General features: G+C 55.0%; 1 protein-coding gene across 2 annotated transcripts in view; it reads left to right on the top strand.

Annotated features, from left to right (window-relative positions):
- The window catches only part of SDK2 (sidekick cell adhesion molecule 2), a 265,473-nt gene that overhangs the window by 121,834 nt on the left and 117,497 nt on the right, over positions 1-26,142 (top strand). For both annotated transcript variants that reach the window (XM_086687933.1, XM_086687932.1), the window contains exon 2: positions 4,495-4,654. In XM_086687933.1, coding sequence (XP_086544059.1) covers positions 4,495-4,654 — 160 coding nt within the window. The remainder of the gene's footprint in view (positions 1-4,494; positions 4,655-26,142) is intronic.

Genomic DNA, 26,142 nt, shown 5'->3' with positions numbered 1-26,142 from the left:
CCCCGGCAGGACAGGCCCGTGACCGCTCACCCGGCACTCTCCCATAGGTGCATGCAGATGCGAGCGTGTGTCTGATTCTAAGGAAGTAATCCATTCTTGCACAATACAACAAAAGGTACCAAAAGCTACAGAGTGACGAACGAGTCCCGTCCCACCCCGTTCTTCTTCCTAAAGCCTGACGGGAGCCAGTTTCTTCCGTAACCCCCTAGACAAAAAGCCTGTGGCTAGACAAGCAAATACATTTTTATGCTCCGAGGAAATAGAACGTGCACAAATGGCAGCAGATTACGTGTCCGTTCTGCACCTTGCTTGTTTTCACTTACCGGTAGTTCCCCAAAATCGTTCCAGAGCCTGATGCTGTGGAGAATTCTCTAGCGTAGAAGTGCAATCATTTCCTGTAACCAGTGCCCTCTTGACGGACATGCAGGTCATTTTGGAGCTTTCACTGTTACGAAACATAATGCTGCTAGGGGCGCCCGGGTGGCTCAGTCAGTTTGAGCACCGGACTTCGGCTCAGGTCATGATCTCGCAGTTTGTGGGTTCGAGCCCCGCGTCAGGCTCCAGGCTGACAGCTCAGAGCCTGGAGCCTGCTTCAGATTCTGTGTCTCCCTCTCTCTCTGCCCTTCCCCGGCTCGCTATCTCTCTCTCTCTCCACCCCCCCCCTCAAAAATAAACATTTAATAAAAACCATAATGCTGCTAAGAAATGCTGTCACTTTATCCATGCACAGGTGTGTCTGTGAAGGAGGGTCCTGGGAAGAGCTGGGGATTGGGGGGGGGGGGGGGCGGCAGGGAGGGGGAAGGCATTCATTTTTAGTTTCGATGGAATCTCCAGACTACTCTCTGTAGATATGGTCCCAAGCTACAACCCCACATAGCTGTGTGTGCGCTCGCCTGGGTCCCTGCGGGCTGGCCAGCACGGGGCCCTATCGTGCTTTCGGATCGTGGCCCAAGGGATAGGAAAAAGCGGTATCTTACTGAGTTTTATTTGCCTTTCTCTTATCAGGCGGTTCAGCATCTTTGTCTGTGTTTCAGAGTTATTTGTAATTCTTTTCTGTGAACTGTTCAGATCCTTTGTCCAGTTGGTTAGTTCATCTTTTTCTTCCTGATTTATGGGAATATTTTTTATACTGGGAAAATGAGCTCTTTGTCCATGATAGAAGTTGCAAATATTTTCCCCGAGTTTGTCATTTGTTGCCTTTTTGTTTATGGGTATTTTTTTTTTCCGTGCAGAATTTTTATATAGCTGAAGTTATCAATCTGTTCTATGACTTCCTGGACTTTGTCTAATACTGCATCACCTCCTGAAGATTATATATTTTTAAACCTCTGTGACTTTCGTCTACTCCCTTTAGAATTTCATTTTTCTCGCTTAAAACACTGATGCATCCATCTAGCATTTATTTTGAGGAAACGTGAGGAAGAGATTCAACTTTATTCCCCACCCCCCTACACCCCCCGCCCCAAATGTCTCCCTAGCTGTTCCAAAGCCATTTGGTGAATAATTGATCTTTTCCCACCGACTTGAAATTCTACTTTCATCATATATTAAATGATCCCATATGTACTGAGGTCTATTTCTAGATTCTGAGTCTGTCATTTCATCAGATTATTGGTGCAAGAACACACTGTTTTAATTATTGCAACTTTATAATACAGTTCGGTATCTGGGCTTGTCTCTTTCACCTATTACACTTTTACAGAATTTCTTAGGTATTCTTTTGTCATTTTTAAAAATTTTTTAACGTTTTTTTTTAATTTATTTTTGAGACAGAGAGAGACAAAGCATGAACGGGGGAGGGTCAGAGAGAGGGAGACACAGAATCTGAAACAGGCTCCAGGCTCTGAGCTGTCAGCACAGAGCCCAACACGGGGCTCGAACTCACGGACCGCGAGATCGTGACCCGAGCCGAAGTCGGCCGGCCACTTAACCGACTGAACCACCCAGGTGCCCCTCTTTTGTCATTTTTTTAAGTGTGAACTTTAGATTCACTTTGTCTAGTTAAAAAACCTGTAGTGTGTATGTGTGTGTGTGTGTGTGCGTGTGTTTTCCAAGTGAGGAAAAGTTTAAGGGAATGACACCCGTATAATATTGATTCTTTCAGTATTCAAGAATTCAAATTTCTTTCTCCTCCTTTCTCAGCTCCTTCCCACTGAGAAAGTGGCTAACAAGGCTGTTGTGCACAGTTGCACAAGTAGTAAACTGCACAATCCAAGCTCTTAGACTGTGAAAGGTGCTGCTGGTGCCTGCCAACAGGGCATGAGCTCTTCCCTCCTGTAGTCTGCCCATCTGCCCACACGCTTAATAGTAAAGCATGTGCCTAAAGCGTGTGCCAGGCACCGTTTCTAACCTCTTTACGTTTTTTAATTCATTTGATATAACAAACGTATCCCCCAGTTTACAGCTAGGAGATTGAAATGCAAAAAGGTTATAAGTAAGCTCCCCAGGGTCCACGACTGGTGCATTCACGGCACAGACATCTCTCTCTGCACGTCAACGCACGTATACATGTGCCCAGACACACACTTGAACACACAAACACGTAGATACACACATAAGAGCACACACCTACATACACACACAGACACACACGGAGACTCAAGGACCCATAGACAATGCACACGGGTGCACGTGCACACCTGGCTGGCCCCCCCGCCCCCCACCCCAGCATCCTTTCCCTGTGGGTGCCTCCCCCCTACTGCCGCACTGCCAGTCGCCCCGCCATCCCCTGCTTTTGGAAGATGGCAGGCCTATCAAGGGAAACCAGCTGGCTGCACTCCTGACATTGCTCAGTGCTGGGTAGGGCCTCCCCCCGCCAAATCCTTGTATCGGATGGCAGGGGGAGGGCGGACCACACCGCAGGGGCTGGGGAGAGGAGCCTCAGTTCCTCCCAAGCTTCCTGGGAAGGATAACTAGGGCTGGGGGATGCAGGGATGCTCGGGGCTCGGTGGTACCCAGCAGGTTCTCAGGAAAGGGCAGCCCCGCCCTCCTCTTCCCAGAGTCATTATCTCGGGCAGGGCAGCCGCTGGAATCAGCCCACCCCAGCTCCTGTTGCTGGGCTCCAGGCAGGCGCCCTGGAGAGCCCGAGCACTGAACTGGAACAGGCGGACGTGATAACAGGTTGCCCAGTGAACTGGGTTACGGAGGTGAGGGGGTCTGAGTGCAGAGCGCGTGTGCACACGTGTGCACGAGCGAGTGTGCAAGCGCCCGCCCCGCCCGCCCCCTCTGATGTTCTGGCTCTGAATCAGCCCCGCATCGCATCGGAGGGATTGAATCACTAGGAGTGTTATTGTTTTAAAACAAACGAGTGATGACAGGAACTAACAGAGGGTTTTTAAAAACGCAATTCAAAGGGCTCTCAAACGCTGCTGGGGAATAGGAATGTGCCTTTGAAGTGCGAATGTGCCCATTTGTCAAACAGAGGCAGAGCCGCTGCCTCAGCAGAGTGGGCTGCGGGCAAATGGGTGCCTGCTCGCCTCTCTCCCCTCTGCTGCCACCTGAGGTGGGCGGGGGACCAGGGGACCAGGGGACCAGGGGTGGGTGCCACTCCCCCAGCACACTCCCCCAAAAGAGGACCTCCTGAAGGGCTTTGGAAGGCGGTAAGCTGCAGGATGCTTGTCGGGAGTGATGCAGAGATGGGGGGGGGGGAGGGGCTCAGCACCTGCCTGCCCTGGCTCTCCCTCCACACACACCCAGGCTTGCCCTCCAGCGGCCCCCACAAAGAGAGCTGGTAGCAGGATTGAGGTTCAAGGAGGGCCCCCCCCCCAGTAATCACAAGCTATGCCCTCATGAGATTCAGACCTGGGGTGTGGGGTGGGGGCATGATGCCAGTTGACCCGGCCCCAGACGTGTATCGCTGGTGCTCTGAGTGGTCGGTCTGCACTTGAACCCAGGGTGAGGCCTTGACGTGAATGTGAACCCGCCTGCAGACCACAGACACCTAATTCTGGCCAAATCTGAGGGTAAGAGGACAGAAGGGTCAAACAACCTGGCGGTGGAGAGGGCCCGCCGGATGGACTCTGCCCATGATGCTTTTGACGGGCTCTCCCAGCCTTAGGGGCAGGACTCGGGACGTCCCTGCCACCTGACACTTGTATCAACCCACCCCTCCCCCGGTTTCCTTGTGACATTTATATTCCCTTTGACCAAAGGGCAGTAAGTGCCCCCAGAATCACAGGGTGTCCAGTGGATGGGGATCTCGAGGGGAGAGCGACAGAAAGCACCAGAACAGGGCGGTGGCAGCAGAGGCCGTGAGCCTGGAGCGGTCTGGGAGGAGGGAGGCCGAGAACTGGTTGGTAGGGGTAGAGGACTCCCTCTGAAAATCAAGCTCCGAAGTCAGACCGACCCAAGTTCAAGTCCTTCCCGGCCACGTGACCTTGAGCAAGTTAGCTGGCTGCACCTGCTCTGTCTGCCCAGGGCGCTAGGGCACCACGTGAGCAACCACCTGAAGGTGAGCACTGCTAACTGGTGGCTTTGTGTCTCTGTTTACCACAGATGATGTGGCCCCCTATTTCAAGACGGAGCCGGTGCGAACGCAGGTGCACTTGGAGGGGAACCGCCTGGTGCTCACGTGCATGGCCGAGGGCAGCTGGCCGCTGGAATTCAAGTGGCTCCACAACAGCAGGGAGCTGACCAAGTTCTCGCTGGAGTACAGGCAAGCCTCCCCTCCCCTCCCCTCCCTCCTGGCTGCCAGAGCCCCTGCTGTGCCCTGAAGGGGAACTGGGGTGGGGGGCCCGCGTGGCCATTTGGGGGACAGGGGTTCCCACACCAGTGCTACTGGGAGGCTGGGGTGGCGGAAGTCCGGGTGGAGGGGGGAAGACAGCCCTGCCCCAGGAGTATGAGGACCCTGCCTTGCTGAGCCCAATGGAGGATGTCTAGGCAGGGGGCCAGACGGAGTGGCTCATGCAACAAGGATTGAGGTCGGGGAGCTTACTCCCAGCAGCTGGGCTGTGGTCATGACTGTGACCAGCCCCTGCTCCCCAGCCCCCAGGAGAACTCTGCTATCTCCGGGGAGCACTGGGGGGGCTTGGACCCGACACACAGGTGGGGCATGTAGCAACCCGGGATCAGTAAGGGAAGGACATCTTGTATTTGGGGGCACGGAAGTGGCCTGCCCAAGGCTTTTGGGCTTGTCCCTACTCCATGTTTGTGCCCGTGCCCTGAGCTCTGGACTGGCCCTTCCCTCCCCAGGACACTGCCAAATAGGGAGAACGGAGAGGAGGGAGGGGCACAGGGTCTTAGTGAAGGGGCATTGTCGCCAGAAGCATGAGCAACGGGCGGCTGGGCCCCCCAAGCCCGGCCTGGCCTCCGGCCTTTCCTCCTGGCAATCCCTCCCTCCTCCCTCCGGCATCTCCACCTGCTTTCACCGCCTCCCCACCCCTGTGGCTGGTGATTAATCCCCAGGCCTGATGTGCATAATCGGTTTTGTTGGGGAAACAAGATTGTCTTGCCCTGGGGATGTTGATACAGATCTGCCGCCAGGGACCAGAATGCAAATAACAGGACGGTACTTAATTACTGGCGGATCTGTCCTTTCCAGAGAACCGTCCTTTTCTTTGCCGAGCAGGGAGGCCAGAGTTCAGGGCGACAACCCCCCACCCTGCCCCCTCCGCATCCCTTCTGCCCCAACCCTGGACTGGATCGGCTGGTGGACGTGGCCACTTTGTCAGAGGAGGGAGCTGGAGGGTCCGGGACAGGAGGACCACATTCCCCTCCGGATGGTGAGAGGCCAAGGAAGCAGGGGGCCTTCCAGTGCTGGCCGCTCTGGGCGTTGGGTCTCCAGGGAGCCCACAAGGGAGACCAGGGGTGTCCCCCCGAGCAGCCTCTGTGGCGGTTTGCACCCGGGGACCCAGAGCGCTCCTGGCTGCTACCTGGCTCCCTGGGGCAGTTTTGTAAGTGGCCTCCCAGCCTGCCCCCTGACTTCTTCTGGAAGGAGGAGGAGGGTTGGGACTGCTAGGCTGCCAGTGTGGACAGTACACAGGGACAGCTGCTAAGGATCAGCTTAAGGATCAGACTTGCCCATGGATGCAACGGGCTTCCTCTGAAAACAGCTCTTTGTCTTGGAGGCGTCCAGGTAGTGGTCGGGGCCCCAGCTATTGATGATGGTAACGATCATCGGAATCACTGGCAATGAAAAGGAATTAACTACCTGGCAGGCGTTATGTGCGCCCTGTGTGATTATCTCATTCAATCCTGCCAGCCATCCTTTGAGAACGTTCGGTTATTTTTCCCATTCGACAGATGGGCAGACTGGGGCTCAGAGACATTAAACACTTCCCCCAAGGTCAGATGGTTGAGCTGGGCTTCAAATAGAAGTCGTCCAGTTCCAGGGCTGGAAATTCTTTACGTCCAGCCTCTCGCTGAGGAAGGACTGTGACCGTGGCTTCCTTAATATGCATCCCAAGCAGCCTCTACTAAGTGTGCTTTGCAGGTTCTAGAAAACAAAGCAGAGAAGGGAATGCAAATACCGTTGAGCCTCGAACAGCATGGGCTGAGCCACACGGGTCCACTAACATGCGGGTGTTTTTGATAAATACAGTGCACACAGCACTGTAAATGTATTTTCTCTCTCGTACCGTGTTCGTAATAACATTTTCTTTTCTCTGGCTTACTTTCCTGGAAGACTACAGTATGTGATACATATAGTGTACAAAATAACGTGAGAATTGACGGTTAATGCTATCGGGAAGGCTTCCGGTCAACGTAGGTCTTAGTAGTTCAGTTGGAGGGGCGTGGGGAGTCAGAAGTCACGCGTGGATTTTTGACTGCACGGGGGTCGGCTCCGGCTTTTACGTTGTCTGTGGGTGAGCTGTGTTCTGTTTCAGAGTTTTGGTTGGGTGGAAATTTCAGGGGGACGCAAACACGTGTCCGGGGGGGAAACTCATCCCCTTGCCTCCTCACCCAGGAAGGCTGGCCGTGACGGCACGGCAGCCACCGGGTGCCCAAGTACAAGTCGGTCGGGATTTTGTTCTAATCAAATATGTGCTGTGCCCATAAGAAAGGTCTCTTCTCCGGGCGCCGGGGTGGCTCAGTCAGTTGAGCGTCCGACTCTTGATTTGGGCTCACGGTTTGTGAGTTCGAGTGAGCCCCGCCTCAGACTCTGCACTGACAGTGTGGAGCCTGCTTGGGATTCTGTCTCCCTCTCTCTCTGCCCCTCCCTTCCCTCTCAAAATAAATAAATAAACTTAAAAAAAAAAAAAAAAGGAAAGCAGAAGAATTAGTTGTAGACATCATGTCACTTCACCCCTAAGTAGAATTTCCCAAGAATAAGGCATTGCCCTATAGAATCACAGTGCAATTTTCACACTCAGAAAATTTCACAGCGAGGGGCGCCTGGGTGGCTCGGTCAGTTGAGTGTCCGACTCTTGATTTGGGCTCAGGTCATGATCCCAGGGTCAAGGGATCGAGCCCCGCATCAGGCTCTGTGCTGAGCATGGTTGAGATTCTCTTTCTCTCTCCCTCTTACCCCTCTACCCCCCCACCTCAAAAGAAAAATTTTAAATTAAAAAAAAAAAAGAATGAAAAATTACACATTGATACCTCTGTCCCAATTATGTCCTTTGTGGCCATTTTTATTATTGTTTGATACAAGATCTCATCAGGGACCACACATGAAATGTGGTTGTCATGACTCTTTAGACTCCTGAAATCTAGAACTATCCCTCATTGTTTCTTGCTACCTTTCACGGCGTTGACATTTCTAAGAGCTCAGCCAGTTTTGCAGAATGTCCCCTAGGGTAGATCTGTCCAGTTACATCCTCCTGATTAGATTCAGGTTAAACCTTCTTGGCAAGAAAATTACCCAGATGTGAGTCCTTCGTGCTTCATACTTGAAGACACTTCCTGTCACTTTGCCCCATTATTGGTGAGGTTACGTTTGATCAGCTGGTCAAGGTGATGTGCACCAGATTTCTCCACTGTCAAGGTCTGGAGGTATCCTTTTCCCTTTGTTTTTTTGTTTGTTTTGTGTGTGTGTGTGTGTGTGTGTGTGTGTGTGTGTGTGTGTGTGTGTGTGTGTTTTAATGTTTATCTTTATTTTTGAGACAGAGAGAGACAGCATGAGCAGGGGAGAGGCAGAGAGAGAGGGAGATACAGAATCAGAAGCGGGCTCCAGGCTCCGAGCTGTCAGCACAGAGCCCGACGCGGGGCTCGAACTCGCCAACTGCAAGATCATGACCCAAGCCGAAGTCGGACGCTCAACCGACTGAGCCACCCAGGCGCCCCTTCCCTTTGAGGGATAACTCGAAACTGTGACTCTTCTCCTTCCCAGAAATCTCTCGCTCGGTGGTTGAGTATCCACTGAGGAGTCTAACCTGAATCAGTTACTACCTTTGTGGTTGTGATAAGCAGCTTTTCTACTTCTATCTTTCCTTGTACTTTTATTTGTCATTTTGGTGGGGGGGGAGTAATCTTTTTTTTTTTAATTTTTAAATTAGTTGGCATCTAGTGCAACAATGATTTCAGGAGTAGATTCCTTAGTGCCCCTTCCCCATTTAGCCCCTCCCCCCTCCCACAACCCCTCCCGTAACCCTCAGTTTGTTCTCCATATTTATGAGTCTCTTCTGTCTTGTCCCCCCCCCTTTTGATATTATTTTTGTTTCCCTTCCCTTATGGTCATCTGTTTTGTCTCTTAAAGTCCTCCTATGAGTGAAGTCATATGATATTTGTCTTTCTCTAATTTCACTTAGCATAATACCCTCCAGTTCCATCCGCGTAGTTGCAGATGGCAAGATTTCATTGTTTTTGATGACCGAGTAATACTCCGTTGTATATATATGTACCACATCTTTATCCATTCATCCATCGATGGACATTTGGGCTCTTTTCATACTTTGGCTATTGTTGATGGTGCTGCTATAAACATTGGGGTGCATGTGTCCCTTCGAAACAGCACACCTGTATCCCTTGGATAAATGCCTAGTAGTGCCATTGCTGGGTCGTAGGGTAGTTCTACTTTTAGTTTTTTGAGGAACCTCCATACTGTTTTCCAGAGTGGCTGCACCAGTTTGCATGCCCAATTTGTCATTCTTTTATAAAAAGGATCTTCCCTTTCTCACCTTCCTTTAAAATAATTTAGCATCAGTATGAACCAATGGATTATTTTTCTTATTCAGTGTGTTTCCATCTATCCCTGTCATTCTTCACTTTGATGCTCTGTAGTAACCTATAATCGGCCCGTGGAGCTTCCTCAAGCTGGATCCTGGGTCTTTTTGACATGTCGCTATTGGATTTCTAGCACTTTCTTGCTTTTTGGCTCAATAAAATGTACCGGATTCACCTTTGAAATAAATGCATACTGAAAATTGCAACCCAGAGGAGTTTGGCCGGCTTATCCCCTGCTTCTCCGACCACCGCTTGCCGCTGAGAACTTCCCAGTCTCTTGCGAACCCCAGGGCTTGAGTTGGGTGATAATATCCAATTTTCAGGCAGAAAGATGGCTGAATTTACTCAGCAAGTTGAGAGAAAATAAGATTGGAAGTGCCGCCATAAATTCCGCTATGTTTCCTACTCCGTCTCCAAAGGAAGAACGTTGCATTCATATCCACTCTCCACCGGCCTTCATTCTCAGTGGGATCTGAAACAGAATGGCCGTGGCGTGTGTGCACGTGTGTGACACCCACACGAAGGAAAGCCTGCCGCATCCTTCTGAGGACGAATGACTGTGGGGGGCAGAATGGAAATAGCGTGGACCTCAGAGTTGGGCCCCCCTGAATACAGTCACCCTCCTACCACTTCCTGGCTCTGGGCCTTGGGCGGAATTAGCCACCCTGCCTCTCGGAATCGGGAGCAGTAATGCCCACTCTAGAAAGTTCCAGTAAGAATTCAGTGAGATTCTACAGGACAAGCCCAGTCCCTGCTGCAACAGGCATGAAATAAACAGCACCTGCTAGGATTATACAAAGTGTTTGTCTCAGTAGAATAGCAGGACAGATCTGGTGACAAACCAGCCGGACCTCGGGACCTCGTGTGCAAGCGAGCACATCTCCTCCTAGGTGGTCACGGGGGCTCTGTGCACCTGTCCGATGACACTGTTATGGTCCAGGACCCTCTTTAGAGCTCTTTTTGTGGTCAAGTGTTGTGAGAGCCCCTTGTTGGTGACATATGTTACCGGTTTTGAAACCAGTCTTGAATTCCCAGTTTGAGAGTTCGGGGTACCACTATGGGTATAAAGCATTATCAGACTCGAAGGAAATGAGATCTCTTTTCCCATGTGGGTGGGATACTGCCTGGGAAGACCGTCCCAAAGGGTTGGGCACTGTCCCCACTGCCACCCCCTCCACCAGTGGGACAGGTGCACGGCCTCTCACCGTGGCTCTTGGTGTGCGTTGGGGGTGGGTGGGAGGAGGTTGAACACAATACTTACTTGGAAGTATACGCTCTAGTGTGTTTGTTAGCCTCTGTACATGCGCACACGTGTGGGGGGGTGGGTAGGTAGTTGGGTGGGTGGGTGTGAGTCCTTCAGGCTCTTGTATCATGTTTAACCATCGTGAGTCTATGTCTGGGTGAAGCACATTGGCCTGTTACCCTAACTTCCTGACTGGGTGGGATGGTAGCTCATGAAAGGTCAGGCCCTCTTGTGCTGCCCCTGGAGTCTCTTCCATCAGATCACTCTCCCCCATTCCCTCCCCTCGGCACCCCTCCTCTGCCCTCTCTTCCCCGCCTTCCACCCTCCAGGGCCCTCTCCCCAAGTCGAATCAATTCTGCTTCACTTTGCATCATCCACTGAACCAGCCAGAACTGTGTGGCTGGGGACAACACACACACACACACACACACACACACACACACACACTTAGATTCCCACGCATGGTTAACTGAACATACATCATCTCACAGCAGCACTAGGTGAGTGTTATTACCGTCATTTTGCAAAATGAGGAGACTGGAGCTCGGAGAAGTTCTGGAACTTGCCTGGGGTCATGAAGAGAGCAAGTGGCAGATCCAGGAAGGCTGTGTGAGCCGTGTGGGTTCTTGTCCCACCTGTGTAGACGCACACGGGGTCCTGACGGGGCTCCTTCTGCCACGGTCCTGTCACTGTACGCCATTCCTCTGCCCTGAGAGGGCAAGAAGCCAGGGGCCCCGCAGACCCTGTGATGAGCAGGCGTGAGGTAAGACGAGTGGAGGCCGAGTCCGGACTCTGAGGCCCCGGCTGGCCCCTGGCTGGCGTGGAGAAGAGCAGGTGTGTGCAGGGGAAGCTCAGAAGAGCCAGGCAGGACACTGGCCAGCCCCAGGCTGCGTCTCCAGCCCCACGGCAAGGCTGATGTCCCTCGTGGGGGAGCTGTGGTGTCAGGGCACTGCCCGCGGGCTCCGCGGCAGAGAGAAGAAAGCCCCGTGGCTGAGGCAGAGACCCACGCATGCTGCAGCCCTCGCCATGGGCACAAAGCAGGGGACACGTGGGGGGCAGCTGCAGCCTTTGAAATTCTTCAGAGAAGAGGATGAAGAGAAACTCTCCGGGCCAGCTGCTTTGTCTCTGGCTTGTCCTCTGGCCTCCCCTTAGAAGTGAGAGCAGGCAGCCGAGGCCAAGGATGCAGAGGCCAGCGGGCTCCTGGCGGGTGCTGGAGCATATACCACGTGGGTGCCCAGAACTGAGCCAACCTCTAACTAACAGCGGTTCTGAGAGATTAACGCTATTATTATCTCCACCTCCTAGCTGGGAGTCCCAGCTCAGAGAGATTCAGCAACTTACCCGAGGTCACACAGCCAGACCTGGGAAGTCAGGTTTTACCCAGGGTCTTTTGGACCCCGAGCCTGCATCCCTCCCCCTTCTCCAAGCTGTCTTGCCGTGTTTGTCCCCACCCCCCAACAGTGGCGGCACTGCGGGGCCCAACTTTCCGGGGATGGCCCCCACCAGCCTCCTAAACCAACGCAGGGGAACTAGTCACAGCTAACACAAGGAGCTTACGTGGGCCCAGCCCCGTCTCAAGGACTTCACGTATGTTAACTCTTGATGACGAACGCTTCAAGTGATCATCTACCCCATGCCAGGCCATGTGCCAGCCCCTTTCGCGTAGGCACCTGTTCTCAATCCCCGTGCATCAGCAGCTCCTACAGGAGAGTCGTCTTGGTAGGGAGGGACGTGGGGCTTCAAGACTGAAGTCTCTGAACCAAGATGAGAGCCAGATCCTCTCCCTCCAGGTTTGATGGAGGAACATCGGGGGACGCTACTTTGCTCAGTCGCAAGGCACGGATCTGGGACTCTCTGCCCACCTGGCACACAGCTGGTCAAGGAGAACAGTCAGGAAAGGCAGTGCCAGCCCCACCCTTCCCACCGCCCTTGGGAAAGGTTTGTTCTAGCCGAGGAGCAGGACTCGTGGCTCATGTGCGCCCAGACTGAGGAGGGACAGCAGGTGTAAAGGCCTAGAGAACTTGGGGGCAGCTTGTGGAAGATGTCGAACTTGAACCCAGAGGGAAAGAGGCATTGGCGGGGACGGGAAGTGAACGGGTGGAGCTCCCCTGGAGTGTAGACATTGGGTGCTAAATAAGACAGAGGAGCCCTGACCCCCATAGAGTGTGCAGCGCGGGATGGAAACAGCACTCAGTAACTCTTCACGTAATGCCGGGCTCCAGTTTCGACAAGCGCCATCAAGGTGAAGGACAGGTCGGAGAAGGTGTCACTGGGGATGCTGAGAATGAGCAGGGTTAGGCAGAGCTGGGAGAGGAGGAAGTGGGGCTTTGGAGGCAGCCGTGTGCCATGCGCGCAGACAGAGGAGCTGAAAGAAAGCCGGCACAGACAGGAGGTCAGGATGCTGGAGAAGCAGCCAGGGTCAGTCAAGTCGGGGCTCGCTGGTGCTCCCGGGGAGCTCTTCTCTTAGGCCAAAAGCTGTGTGGGGCCCTTGACTCGTTTTTCACAGAGAAGGGCCATGATCGGGTGTCCATTTCTAAACCCTGTAGCCAGGCACCGGGGCGGAGAGTGGACTGGAGGAGGACAGGCGAACGCCGGGGTGGACAGGGGTGATGGGAGGCGGGTGGCCGGGCCATCTTGGAGACGGTGGGGAGCGGAGGAGCGGAGGGGTCTGACACATATCCAGGAGGCAGAACTGAGCAGACGTGACGAGGGGCTGGACGTGCGGGTGAGGGAGGAAGGCAGGTGGAGAGGCAGGGACTTGGTGGAGGAAACCCTGGAAAAGCAGGGAGTCTCCATGCTCCCCTTGGGTGCGTGGAGAAACACCGGGTAGCAGCATCCAGCAGGCGAGGAAGATACGCGCGCCTGGGGTGGGGAAGGAAAGCCCAAGCTGAATATCTTGACTTAGGGATCACTGACATCAGCGTGACAGCGGACCCCGTGGGAACGGGCAGGGCGAGAGAGCAGCCGTAGCGCGGAGGAAAGAGCCCCAGGGCCCCCGAAAGCAAATAAACAAAAGAGGTGGGAACCTGCCCGACGGAATGAAAGCAAGAGGCCAAGACGGAGATCAGGGTGTCACAGAACGGGGAGGGGGTTTTGAGAAGGACCGAGTGGCCGGCTGTGTGTCGACTGCTGTGGGACACTAACAACGGTCAGCTAGGTGTAGGGACATAGGGGAGCTTAGGGACAGTGAGGGGGGCTGGATGAGGAGCCAGTGAAGGGGAAGATGTGAACGTGGCTGGGGGGCGAGACTGGGCCAGCGATGCTGCCCTGTGATCAGGGAGACACGGCCGGCACAGGATGGCGGAGGAAGGATCACGACTGCCAGGAGGGACATTCTGGGCTGCGTCCTGCAGGAGGCGGGCAGTCTTTGGAGGATTTGGGTCAAGGGCACCTCAGGCCCCTGTGTACCCTGGAAGAGGGGTCCTGCCCCTCTTCCCAGTCTCCTCCCTCACCCACGTCCTTGGCTAATGGGCGGAATGAGTCCTTTCCTGATGGTGCCTACTGTTCAGGACCACCTGCCTTTACCTCTCCCCAGTGACCTGCACTGTCCTCACTCACTTTTGCTGCCTGACCTTCCAAGGCTCAGTGCGAGCATCCCCCCCAGTAGGAGTCCCTGTCTTGACTGTGACTCAGTGTATGCCTTTGGGCAAATGACTTAAGCCCTGCCTCAGCTGCCCAGTCTGTTAAATGGGAATAATAACACCAGTTATTACAGGCTGCCTCCCGGAGGGTCATGAGCGTCATGTAAGGTTAAGTGTATGGAAGGGTGGCTGCTCATCGATGGCTGTGTAAGTGGAAATGGCGGCCTTCCAGGCCACCAAGCACACACCACCCACCCATGTCCACACCGCGGGGCAGGCTGTCCCCGCCTCCTTCTGTCTGGCCACACTCTCCTTCCAGTGCTTGTAGGAGGCTCCGGACCCCTCTTCCTCAACAAAGCCAGACCCTCCCCTCCCCCCCAACCCCATTGCCAGCCTCTTTGGAGATAAACTCTGATTTGGCCATGAGTTTGGACATCCTGTCTGAAAATTGAAGGCTGCCGGTGAGGAAGCTGAAGTGCAGGAATTAGTTATGATGGGCATAAATTGAATTTTAATAGAGATGTACGTGGCCTGGAGCCAGTGTACTCAGGCAGAGGGAAGGTAGTAATTAAAAGTTAACGAGTTTAGAAATGTCGTAATCCTCGGGGAGGGATGGGGGAGGTGGGCTGGGAGGAGAAAGAGGCCCCCAGCCAAGCGTGCTGTCCTTCCCCTGACCCAGAGGCCCCCCTCCCGCTCCGGCAGAGCCCGGGAAGGGAGGAGGGGTGCAGGGAGCCCAGCCAGCCCCGCGCCTGCACACACAGGGCCAGCTTTCAACGATGGGGGAGGGAGCAGGGTTAAGGGACCCCCCCCCCCAGACGATACCCTGTGCCGCCCACGAGGAAGACCATGAGCAGAGCAGGGTTTCTCAGCCCGGGCACTGTTAACATTGGCGGCAGATCGTGTTTTGTCGTGGGGACTGCCACGTGGACGGCAGGGGGGGTTAGCGGCACCCCTGGTCTCCACGCACTACATCCCAGTAGCCCCCTCCCTGAAATGTGACAGCCAGAAATGTCTCCAGCACCAGCAAGTGTGCCTCAGAGGGCCACATCCACCCCATTGAGAACCAGTGGTCGAGAGCAAGGTGCCGCCCCCCCTGCCCAGACTCCCCCAGCTGGAGCCACCAGAGCTTCCCGGGTGCGAGCAGGCGTCCAGTCCCACACGCTAGAGTCGGCGGCTGGTTTGGCATTGGGGGACATGAGGGTGGAACTGGCCAGCCACCCTCCAGCCCCTTGTGGGTGGGGGGGGTCTCTCCTCCCCCCACCCGGTCGAAATCGATGGGACTTCCTGTTGCAATAGAACTGCTTTCCTTCCACGCTCCATTTGTTCCCCGGGCATGGGATGCACGGGCAGGTAGGACAGATCCATTGCACGGATGAGAATATGGAGGCTCGGAGAGACCCAAGTTCATTTACCCAGTGGGCAGAAGGGTCCGCTCCCGAGGTGTAAATAAGGAGTCCTAGTCGGCTCTAGGTGAGGAGCTTGGGCTGGAAGACAAGTTGGCATCTCAGTTACCTGGAGCAGCCATGACCCCTGTCCCCACAGGGGCCCAGGAGCGCTGGGGTGGGGGCCTCCCCCTGCTTTGGGACAGCTTCTTCCTGGCCACAGGGGATTGCTGGTGAGTGACAGGAGAAGCCGGGAGAGAAGTGACAGGGAAGGAGCCCCGCAGGGTCAGGGCAGGTGGTGGGCAGCGAGGGGCACAGCTGGCTTCCCTGTGCCTCAGGTTGACGCGGCAATAATTATGTCAATTAAGATGAATAAGTTCGGAATGTAAGGGGGAAAAGGGAAACAAGAAGCAAAAGTCTCAGAAACATTGGCTGTCTCGGTTTCCATAGCAACCTGTCTCCTCACATCCTCACTAATGGGTCCTGGCTTGGGGAGGAAGTGGGCCCCCCCTCCCGCCAGGGCCAGAGACTCGTGGTGGGTGTCACCTCGCTGGACCCCAGCTGAGGCCTCGGGGAGGTGGGGGCACAAGCCCGGAGCCGTGACACCATCATGCGGCCACACAACGATGGCCCGGTTGGCATCTAGGCTGAGCCCTCCATCCTGCAGCTGGGACTCTCCGTAGCCGGGAGACGAAAGTGACTTTCCTCAGGGACCAGACCGGGTGGGAGGATCAGAGCTGCCATTCAAACCCAGGCTCCCTGCACCAGCATCCGAGGCTGCTGGGGTCTGACCGGGCTACCCAGTTGCGCAGGGCTCTGGTCTGGTAGAGAGCAAAGACTCCAGGATCCAGGTTGATTTGGTGACGTTTTCCTCATCAGGCTGAACCCCTCAGGAGGTAGGAGGGATGCCCTGTGCTGGGGGGGTGGTTCTGGCCTCCCCTCTCTCTGCCATCGGATGTCTTCTGAGTTCTCCCAGTGTCCCCACGGCTTCAGAGCACCACCCTGAGGAGTCATGGCCCCGAGAGCCCTTGCGGGGGGGGCGGGTGCAGGGAGGACATTCCAGGCATCATGGGCTCCCCCGAAGCTGGGGCAGGCAGAGAGAAGCTGCTGTCTTTCTTCTGCTGACATGGTAGGTAGGCACAGCTCTGGGTGTCCCGCCACAGCCCACACACGGGCCACCCGCAGGACCCATCACACGGGCGCCCATGGTGTGTGCTCACTCACCAGCGTCCCGGTGGGTCACGCCCACAGGCGGCCTGAGGAACCCACAAAGCAGTAACTACACTTCCCATTTTATAGATGCAGAAACTGACACCCAAGGGGTAAAGTTAACGCATCCAGGGTTATGCTGCAAATTAGGGATGAGGCCAGGGATGTGCACCGGCTGCCAGCTTCACTGCCGGAACATTCTAGAACACACAGGTGTGCGCACACAAGCCATGCCCTCTCTTCCCCACCCTCCCTTCCTCCCACTTGGCAGTGACTGACAGATTCTCCGGAGCCCATCCCAGCAGCCCTGGGACAGGTGGCCTGGGGACCCAGACCCCCCCACAGTACGGGACGGAACACGCTGGAGAAGTGCTCACTACCGCTTTAATGAAAGGCCCCCCCAACAAAACTCTTCTCTGATGAGCTGAGGCTATTTATTTCTGCCACAAGGAAACTTAACATGCAAATTAGGAAGGGCTTGATCATTCATCACCTGAAATTGACACATTTGAATCTGGCCTGAATCCCTGGGAACCGGTGCAGAGATGGGCGTAGGGTGGACATGTGCGGCCCAAGGTCCTTAGGGAGGCGGGGAGGGGTGGCGTCCATCAGAGGCACATATGTTTTTTATCTGGGATAGTCCAATGTGTGGAAATGAGATGTTCATTCCTTCTCCCCACGCGTCTGGACTGGAGACCCCAGCGTGCCCTAAGAACACCCTTTCCCCAGATCTTCCTGTGGGCCTCTCCCTCATTGGCTTTCAGCCAGGACACAGAAACTAATTAGATCTTGACTCAGTTATGCGCTCAGGCAGGCAAATGGTCTAGACAGATGCCTGGGGAGTTGGTAATGACCCCTGCTTCCTGGGGGCTGACTCCCCTCTCCCCCCCCCATACCCCTCAGAGCCCCTTTCTGGCCCACGCGTGGGATTTCTCTGTGTGGGAGGGTTCAAGCAGTCTCTGCCCTGTGTCTTTGTCCCCATCAAGAGAAGTCGCTGCAATGGCCCGCTTTTCTGCCCTCTGGCTCATAGGGTACCAAGGTGTCTGTGACTTTGAATTTCCCACTCTGGCCAAGGGAGAGACCTGCTCCCAGCCGGCTGCCCAAGTCTCCTGCCCCACAGAGCCTCCTGGGAGTGTTAGGAGGGGTGGGGGTTGGGAACAGGAGTTTCAGCTCCAGCTGGCATCTCTGGGGGCTCAGTGTCAGCGGGGAGCGGGGGGGGGGGGATCATCCAGGGCTTAGGGAAGGGAGAGGCCATTCTTCCTGCAGAATGGGGAAGGGTGACCAAAAGAGATCATCTCACCAAAGATCTTGAGCAGACCGTGGAGGTCTGCACCTGCTCCTTTACCCTTGACCCCTAGGGAACCATACAGAGCTGGGGAGCCTCTGCCCACAGGAGCATGCCCAGCCTGCTCCCGGCCCCAGCCTCCAGTCAGTTACCTATTGCTGCCCAGAAAAAACGCCCCAAAACTTCCTGGCTAAACAACCATGATTTATCATTTCTCTGCTGGCCATCTGCTGGCCTGGGCTGGCCTGGGCTGGGCTGGACAGCTGTGGTTACAGGCCTTTCTTCCTGTGGCTTACCATCCTTCATGGCCTAGTGGTCTTGCGGGCCTGGTGGTCTGAGAGGTGAATATAGAAGCTGCAAGGCTCTTGAGGCCTGGGCTTTGGAATGTGCCACCAGATTCTATTGGTGAAAGCAAGTCACAAGGGCAGCCTGGGATTGGAGCCATTGCAAAATATTAGGGCCGTGCTCTCGAGTCTCCCAACCTCCACTCAGATCCGGCCGGTGCCTGGCAGTCGGCACAGATTACCTTTCCCAGATGGCAGCTCACAGGCGGGTCCTCAGGGCCTCATTAACACAGTTCTGGCCTGGTTCCCCCACTAAGTTTCCCTGAAGTCACCTCCGAGGGTGACTTTGGAAAACCCAAAGGGAACGGGCGGAGATGGCCGTGAGGCATGCTGGACAAAGGCCAGAAAAGTCGGGGCCGGTGGATTGGTTGCAGGGCTAGCTGCCTGGGGTCTGAGCAGGTGTTCACGAGGATGGGGAGGAGAGGCAGCTCAGGGCCCCATCTACCACCACAGCTCCTAACATGAGACGCCATGGAGCCCCGACCTTGCCACTGCTTCCCCGACTGGCTTGCTGGTCAAGGACTTGACAGGGAAGAGTGGGCTTTGGGCGCCGGGTTTGGGGGCTGTTGGAGAGGGCCGAGGGCAGTGCTCCCTCCTCGCGGGACCGATGGCTAGGTGAAAAATAATAACATTAATAACCCCCATGGCAGCTAACTCTTAGCGGGCTGTGGCACACCTCACGTACAGCCCTGTCCTAAGTCCTTTCTGGGTCCCATCTCATGACACCCTCACAACGTGCCCGCAGGGAGGGACTACAGCGTGATGGTTAAGAGCACAAAGTCTAGAAGCAGCCTCCTGGGGCTCTGCCACCTGCTGTGTGATCTTGGGCAGATTACCTAACCTCTCTGTGCCTTGGTTTCCTCAGCTTTTTTTCCATCTGCCAGATTTGGATAAAATGGATTCTGACCTCACAGAGTAGTTAATGAGGAGTGAGTGCGTTACCATAATACAAAGCACTTAAGATAGCGCCTGGTTTATATTATTGTTATTAATTAGTATTATCATTACCTCTGTCTTATAGATGAGGACGTGGAAGCACAGAGAGGTCAGACAACTGGCCCAGGGTCACACATACACTGACCGTCAAACACCCTCCTCCTCCACCAGTGCCCACCGGCGCTTACAGCCTTTGCCCCCAAAGCCCCCAGCGCAGCGTTCGACCCCACTGGTTGTTTGGGTGCAGGTTTCTGATCTTGGCGGGAGGGCAGCCACGACTCTCACAGGGGGAGACGTAACCCAGAGCCAGGAGCTGGGGGAGGGCACAGGACTCAGACGCTTTCCCTGCCCGGGTGCCTGAGCCTTGGGACTCGGAGAGGAGACATGCAGTGATACCTGAAGCCTTGCCTCAGGTGGAACATCAGCCGTGACCTCGAAGCAGCTCCGCCCGAGGAACCCAGTGGGCATCTCATCACGTGCCCCCCTCCCCGCCCTGCCGCACTACCCAGCAGCAGGCACTCAGGATGGCCGGGGAGGCCTCCTCCCAGCTTCCCTCCACCTGACCCGCCCAGGCCAGCTGCAGGGACCCCCGGGGAGACTGTGGTTCATCCTCCAGCCTTATCAACATTCATTATTCCCACAAACATCTGGCCTGGGGAAATCAGGAGCCTGGTGAAGGCCAGGGAGCAGGGCTCAGCTGGGCAGAGCCTGGCAGGGTTCACACCACCGCCCGCACTCAGTGCCCATCTAGAGCTCCCCCCTCCAAATTAGTGCTTCTAACACACGTGCGCCCCACCCCCTCCGTGTGAATTAGCCCTTATCCCTTGTGGTGGTTAAAGGGGCCCTCACAAAGTCCCTCCTGCTCAAAGATGAGCAAGTCCCTGTTCCCTTCTGTTCTCTGAGACTCAGAGATGCCCAGGGACCAATGTTTAGCTCCCAAGGGCAGCACACTGTCTTGGCGGGTAGCAATGGGTACTGAATGGACTCGGAGTAGAACTGGGGAGGCATGCATTTCTAAGCAGGGTATGACGGTGGCAGAAACATCTTCGTCTAAACACAAGTGGCTGACGGGAGCACAGCACCACAGACTCACGGTCTTACTGTTCTTACCGCCGTGCCCGCTGCTCACACTAACCCAGTGCCTGGCACGTAGTGGGCACTCCAGGCCGGGTTGAACGGTTCACGGTAACAGCAAACACATCCGGATGCATTTCTTGAGTGGTTCCCAAGCATCAGACGCCATGTGAAGCGCTTGGCTGTCAGTTCTGCTCACGTGTAAAAACCGCCCCGCCGTGCAAAATCACGCAGTAAAAACCACAGGCTAATGGGGGAAATGGGGGCGAGGGAACGACCTTCAAAAACTTCATTAGGGACACACGAAACAAAAGAGAGCAGCCTACTGAAGGCGCTCGCAGGGTCTCCCGCGCGTTCCGTGGGTGAGAAATGCGTAAATACTACAATAAATCTGGCACTCGACCTCGGAAAAGGCCCGCAGCCGGCCTGTGAAGCTTGCTGGTCCGGAGTTTTTGTGAGGTGCGGGAGGGAGCGGTGTCTGAGATGGAAAGGAAAGCTGTCAGACCAGACAGGGGCAGGTGAGCAGAGGGGGCTTTGGGGGGCGGGGCGGCGGTGTGGTTCTGTGCGTTTACCCGGTGTTTCTTATGGATGAGTCACGCGTGGGCAAATGCTAAACTGCAGTGAGGTTCGGATGTTTCCCCGATGTGTCCCTGCAGCGTGGAGGAAGAAGGCTTCTGGGGGGCCCTCCCTCCAGCCCGGCCGGCAGGTCTAATTAGGAGGCCGCTTCTCTGCCATTAAAATAGACGGCCTCACTCTGTGCACCTGAGAGGCTGGGGAGTCCCAGACAGAGCGAAGACGCTGCTTGGCCCAGCCCTCTACGATTTGGCCACAGAGCACAAGCAGTCTGGCTCCTTGACAAAGGAGCCTCCTTTTCTGCAGAGGAGAAGAAGTAGCCATGGGGGGAAATTCCAGAGCATCACTGTAAGCAGAAGACAGGCCACACTTCTTGCCTTTTTCTGTTGTTCCTTTTTCTTTTTTTTTTTTTTTTTCAGTAGCCACACTGGCACCCCTCAAGCCTCAGGATTCCTTCCTTCCCAGTCATCTTTTAAAAAATCCACACTTGGGGCGCCTGGGTGGCGCAGTCGGTTAAGCGTCCGACTTCAGCCAGGTCACGATCTTGCGGTCCGTGAGTTCGAGCCCCGCGTCAGGCTCGCGTCAGGCTCTGGGCTGATGGCTCAGAGCCTGGAGCCTGTTTCTGATTCTGTGTCTCCCTCTCTCTCTGCCCCTCCCCCGTTCATGCTCTGTCTCTCTCTGTCCCAAAAATAAATAAACGTTGAAAAAAAAAAAATTAAAAAAAAAAAATCCACACTGAATTGTCTGCAAGTTTGAACTCCTTGAGTGCAGATTTTGCCTTCTCTGTTCCTTTCTCTCTGTCCCCGGTAATAATAGTGTCCCGCCCCAGTCTTTGCAACAACGATCCCACATCTTGTTACTCCTGGCTCTTAGAGGATTCTCTCAGCGGGGCTCCTGGGGCAGGACAGGTCCGGGTGGCTCCCGGGCAGGCATTTCGCTCTGGGATGTGCCCACTACCCAGCCAGGGCACCGGGTCAGGGGCAGGCGTGGGGCGGGGACATGTCTGGATTCAGGTGGGCCTGACTTTGAATGTCGCTTTGCTGCCCTCTAGCTGGGTGACCTCGGGTGACTTGCTCAACCTTTCTGAGCCCAGGTCCCTGGCTATGAAACGGGACAGGAGTCCCTTCTCCCTGCAGTAAACGCGGAGGTGAGCCAGATAACGTACGTCCAGTGTTTGCTGGGAACTGGATGCTCTTATCATTGTTGGGGGTGGGGCGGTGGTCCCTGCTTAATCTCCCCATGGTGACAGTGTGGCCACTTCAGACCTCCCTCCCCCCGCACCTGTCTTCTTGCTCCATGTCTGTGAGAACCACCCTGCTGATGCCAGCCTTTAATGAAGTGCTTTTCCTTATTCCTCGAGAGCAGTTAATTGGCCCAGAAGGTCCCGGGGCGGACAGCACCATCCCCGGCCAACTCAAGCCAGGGCTGTCACAGCGTTACAGCCTCCAGCTCAATAATGCCACCAGCCGTCTCATTGACCACAGTTCCTGAGATCAACCCGAGCATCGAACATCGTGGCTTCTCCTGGTAGAAGCAGGGAGGTTCCGGACCACACACGGGGCTCACAGGTAGCAGGAACGCCAGGACAGGGACAGGAGGCTCTGCAGAGGATCCTCTGCTTTCTACAACCATCCTTTCCTACAACCATCCGTGCTTGTAGGCACACCTGGGTGGTTCCGTCGGTTGAGTATCCGGCTTTGGCTCAGGTCACGATCTCAGGGTTCATGGGTTCGAGCCCTGCGTCGGGCTCTCGGCTGATGGCTCGGAGCCTACAGCCCGCTTCGGATTCTGTCTCAGGCTCTCTCTGCCCCTCCCCTGCTTGTGCTCTGTCTCTCTGTCTCTGAAATAAATATTAAAAAATTAAAAAAACAAAACAAGAAAGTGGCTGCACAAGCCCACATGCTGTGCCTTATGAGAGCAGCCGGCCCTGCTGGAGGCGGGAGGGGAGAGACTCTTTTCCTCGCCTTTTCCGGCTTCTGGAGGCTGCCTGCATCCCTTGGCTGTCGGCCCTGCACCCCTCCAGCTTCTGCCATCCTTCTCACATCGCCCTCTCAGAAGGACCCTTGGGATCACGTCGGGCCCAGCGAGTAATCCGAGATAAATGTCCGTGGCTCGTGGTCCTTCACTAAATCACAGCTGCCGAGTCCCTGCTGCGTGTGAGCTTGCCAGAGGTACTGTCACAAAGTGCCACAAGCCAGGGGGCTTGAAACAACAGACCTTGATTCTCTCTCAGTTCTGGACACCGAAAGTCTGAAATCAAGGTGTCCGCGGGGCCCGTCTCCCTGAAGGCTCCCGGGGAAATGCGTTTCATGGCTCTCTTCTAGCTCGTGGTGTGGTTGGCGCCCCTTGGCTTGTGACGCCACTGCTCTAGTTCCCCCTCCAGTGTCACATGGCCTTCTCCATGTCTGTTTCTCTTCTTGGAAGGTCATCGTCTGTATTGTATTAAGGTCCACCCTAATGACCTCATCTTAACTTGATTCCGTCTGCTGAGACCCTCTTTCCAAATCAGGTCACGTCCATAGGTATTGGGGGTTAGGATGTCAACACATCTTTTTGGGGGGACCCAATTCAACCATCATATCCTAGAAGGTGACATACTCGTGGGCTTTGGGAATTCAGATGTGGACATCTTTGGCCGGGGTGGGGGGGGGGCATTATTTGGCCTTCCATGGTGCACGGGGGACATGGGACAGCATACAAGATGTGGCCTCAGGGAGACACGTGCAAGTACATAGGACATTACATTAAGTTGTGACAGATGCGCCAGATTTGGGACAACCCAGAGGGTATTCGAGGCTTCCTGGAAGGGACATCCTGTTACCGAAAAACCGAGTTTGGCTGCTTGTTGCTCAAAAAGCCGATATCCAAGAGACCAGTTTTTAATTAATTTTTTTGTCTATTCATTTTTTGAGAGAGAGAGAGAGAGAGAAAGAGTCGAGTGGGGGGAGGGGCAGAGAGAGAGGGAGACGCAGAATCCGAAGCAGGCTCCAGGCTCCAAGCTGTTAGCACAGAGCCCGATACGGGGCTTGAACTCATGAACCATGAGATCATGACCTGAGCCCACGTTGGACGCCCAACCAATTGAGTCACCCAAGTGCCTGCCAAGAGACCAGTTTTGACTGGAAAGGAATATGAGCTTATTCAGGAGGCCAGCAAGTTGGATTCTTGTCCAAAGTCCAACTCTGAGCTCTCTGCCTGGCCCCAGAGATTTTTAAAGGGTTTTAATCAGCTAAGGGAGTACAGTGGTCTGTGACATTTCTTGATTACGTGCAGACTCGATGATGCCAGCTACAGAGTTATCTCGGTGCTCAGAGGTTGTACAAGAAGTTCTAGATCTTTGATGCCTGGGGTGTGGGAGGGGGACTGTGCAAGAGAGCCTGGTGATGTGCACAAGTGCTCTGTTCTTTCTGCAAAGGAGGTCAGGGTCTCCAGATGCACAGAGGGAGGTCAGTAAAGTCATTGGTGTGCCCTTAAAAAAGAAAAACATTTTGCTAAAAGATTGCTGCACTAATCAGAAAGTCAAGGCGGCTTCATCAGACTGGCTGGCCTCTGTGGCCTGAAAAAGTTCTGATCCTTCGCTCCCCAAGGCCAATGGTCTGCAAATCTCAAAAGAAAGTAAATTAGCTGTGTTACAGATGAAGGACCTTAGGGGTCAGCAGGCAAGGAGTGTGTTACCTTGAAGTGGGTTAACCCTTAAGACCGGCTGTTACAATCCTGGCTGGAAGCAGAGAGGAACCCTGTGGGCTGAGGGGCTGCACGTGAAGAGGCGAGGGGCGGCTCGTTTTCATCAGAAACTTCCAGAAGTTTGGGAGAGCTGGAGAGTGGGACCAGAGGGGATCTTTCCACTTCCCGGAGGCAGGGGTCTTCCTGAGCCCCCGTGCCCAGCCCGGTCCCTGCAGGCTGCGGGTGCTGCAGACGCCTGCAGATGTAAGTCCTGGCTGCCCCCTGACTGCCACCCAGCGCTCCCGGGGTTCCAGCCACCCCCGTGTGCCCGCGGGGGGGATGCACTGAGGCAGGAAGGGATGAGTGGCCCAGTGTCCATCTCCCCCATATTCTGTAGTCAGAGTCAGGGGGCCTCTTCTGTCTATTGTGACATACTCCACTCTGAAGTCCTCCGGGTGGCGGGGGGCACCCACCGTAACCAAGTCCTCCACTATTCGAACATCCACATGACCGTCTCACGCCTTCCAAGGACCCTGGGGGGGAGGATGCTCACCTGGCCTGGGCCTCGCGGTCACCTCTCCTGCTCCTGCTCCTGTTCCAGAGGACCCTCAGTCCTCACTCAAACCTCCCCCTGCGGCTGCCGCCTCCCTTCAAAGGGCAACCCCTCCCCCGGCCTGAGCACACGGCTCCCTTCCTTCCCCAGAGTGCCATTAGCAGAAGCCAGTTGGGTGCGACACTCTTACCGAGGATGTGGGAGGGGAATTACAGCACAGGACAGAAACCGCTTAAAATAGAGCAGAAATCACTGTTCCTGAATTTGCCCTGACAGCCCTCGCCACGGGGTGTATCTTCCTGGCATCATCCTCCCGGGGCCAGTCGTCCTCAGGATCCTCTGCTTCCTGTGCGGGGGTAACTCTTGCCTCTGCGTGTGTGTGTGTGTGTGTGTGTGTGTGTGTGTGTGTGTGTGTCTCCCTGTCTCTCCCTGTGTCTCTGTGTCTCTGTTTCTCTCCCCACCCCACCATCTCATTCTCTTTCTCTCTCTCTCTCTCTTTCTCTCTTCCTCTCTTTCTCTCTCTCCTCCCTACTTGCCTGTGAATTCCAGATCCTTCAGGCTGTTGCCAGAGGGAATACGCGACATGCCCAGTGAGTGCATCATACAGAACAGTTGAGCTGTGTTCCTGGTGCCTCTCATACCTGAGCCCCTTCCATAACCAAAAGCCAAAAGGCCCACTGAAGAGTTTTCCTGAGCAGTCCCACCCCCTGCCCCTCGGTCTCCCCTGATACCGGACTGGCCAGTTGGTACTCAGCACCTGCTTTCTCTGTAAGGGTGCCGTAGACCAAATTCTCTGTCCCCTCCATCAACCGTCTCTCTGTGTGTAAGGGGCGGACTGTAGATAGTCACAACTGCCTTCTTCAAAGCACACCCCAGAAATGAGAGACCCCAAACTATTGGGTAAGCGTCCAGGTGAGGCTCAGCCTCTCTCTATCCTAGACTGTCCCTATGTACTAGGTACTGGCTCGCTGTGTGACCTGGGGCAGGTTACTTCATTACTCTGGGCTCGGTTTTCTCATCCATTAACCGAGCTTCCTGTTAGCACGAGCGTCCCACGGCATCACGAGCATTAGCTGCGTTGATATATGTTAAATACGTGACACTTTTTATCCTGTCGCTAATTGTGTTAATTATAAAATGGTACATCGCTCTTATCTATTTCCTGGTACATGTACTTTTCCCTTTAAATCATTCTGC

Source organism: Puma concolor, chromosome E1 (assembly GCF_028749965.1).
Source record: "Puma concolor isolate L17-30 chromosome E1, mPumCon1.1.hap2, whole genome shotgun sequence".
NCBI classification, from domain to species: Eukaryota; Metazoa; Chordata; class Mammalia; order Carnivora; family Felidae; genus Puma; species Puma concolor.
Note: the sequence above shows the minus strand (reverse complement) of the source record. Positions and strands in the feature narration are given on the sequence as shown.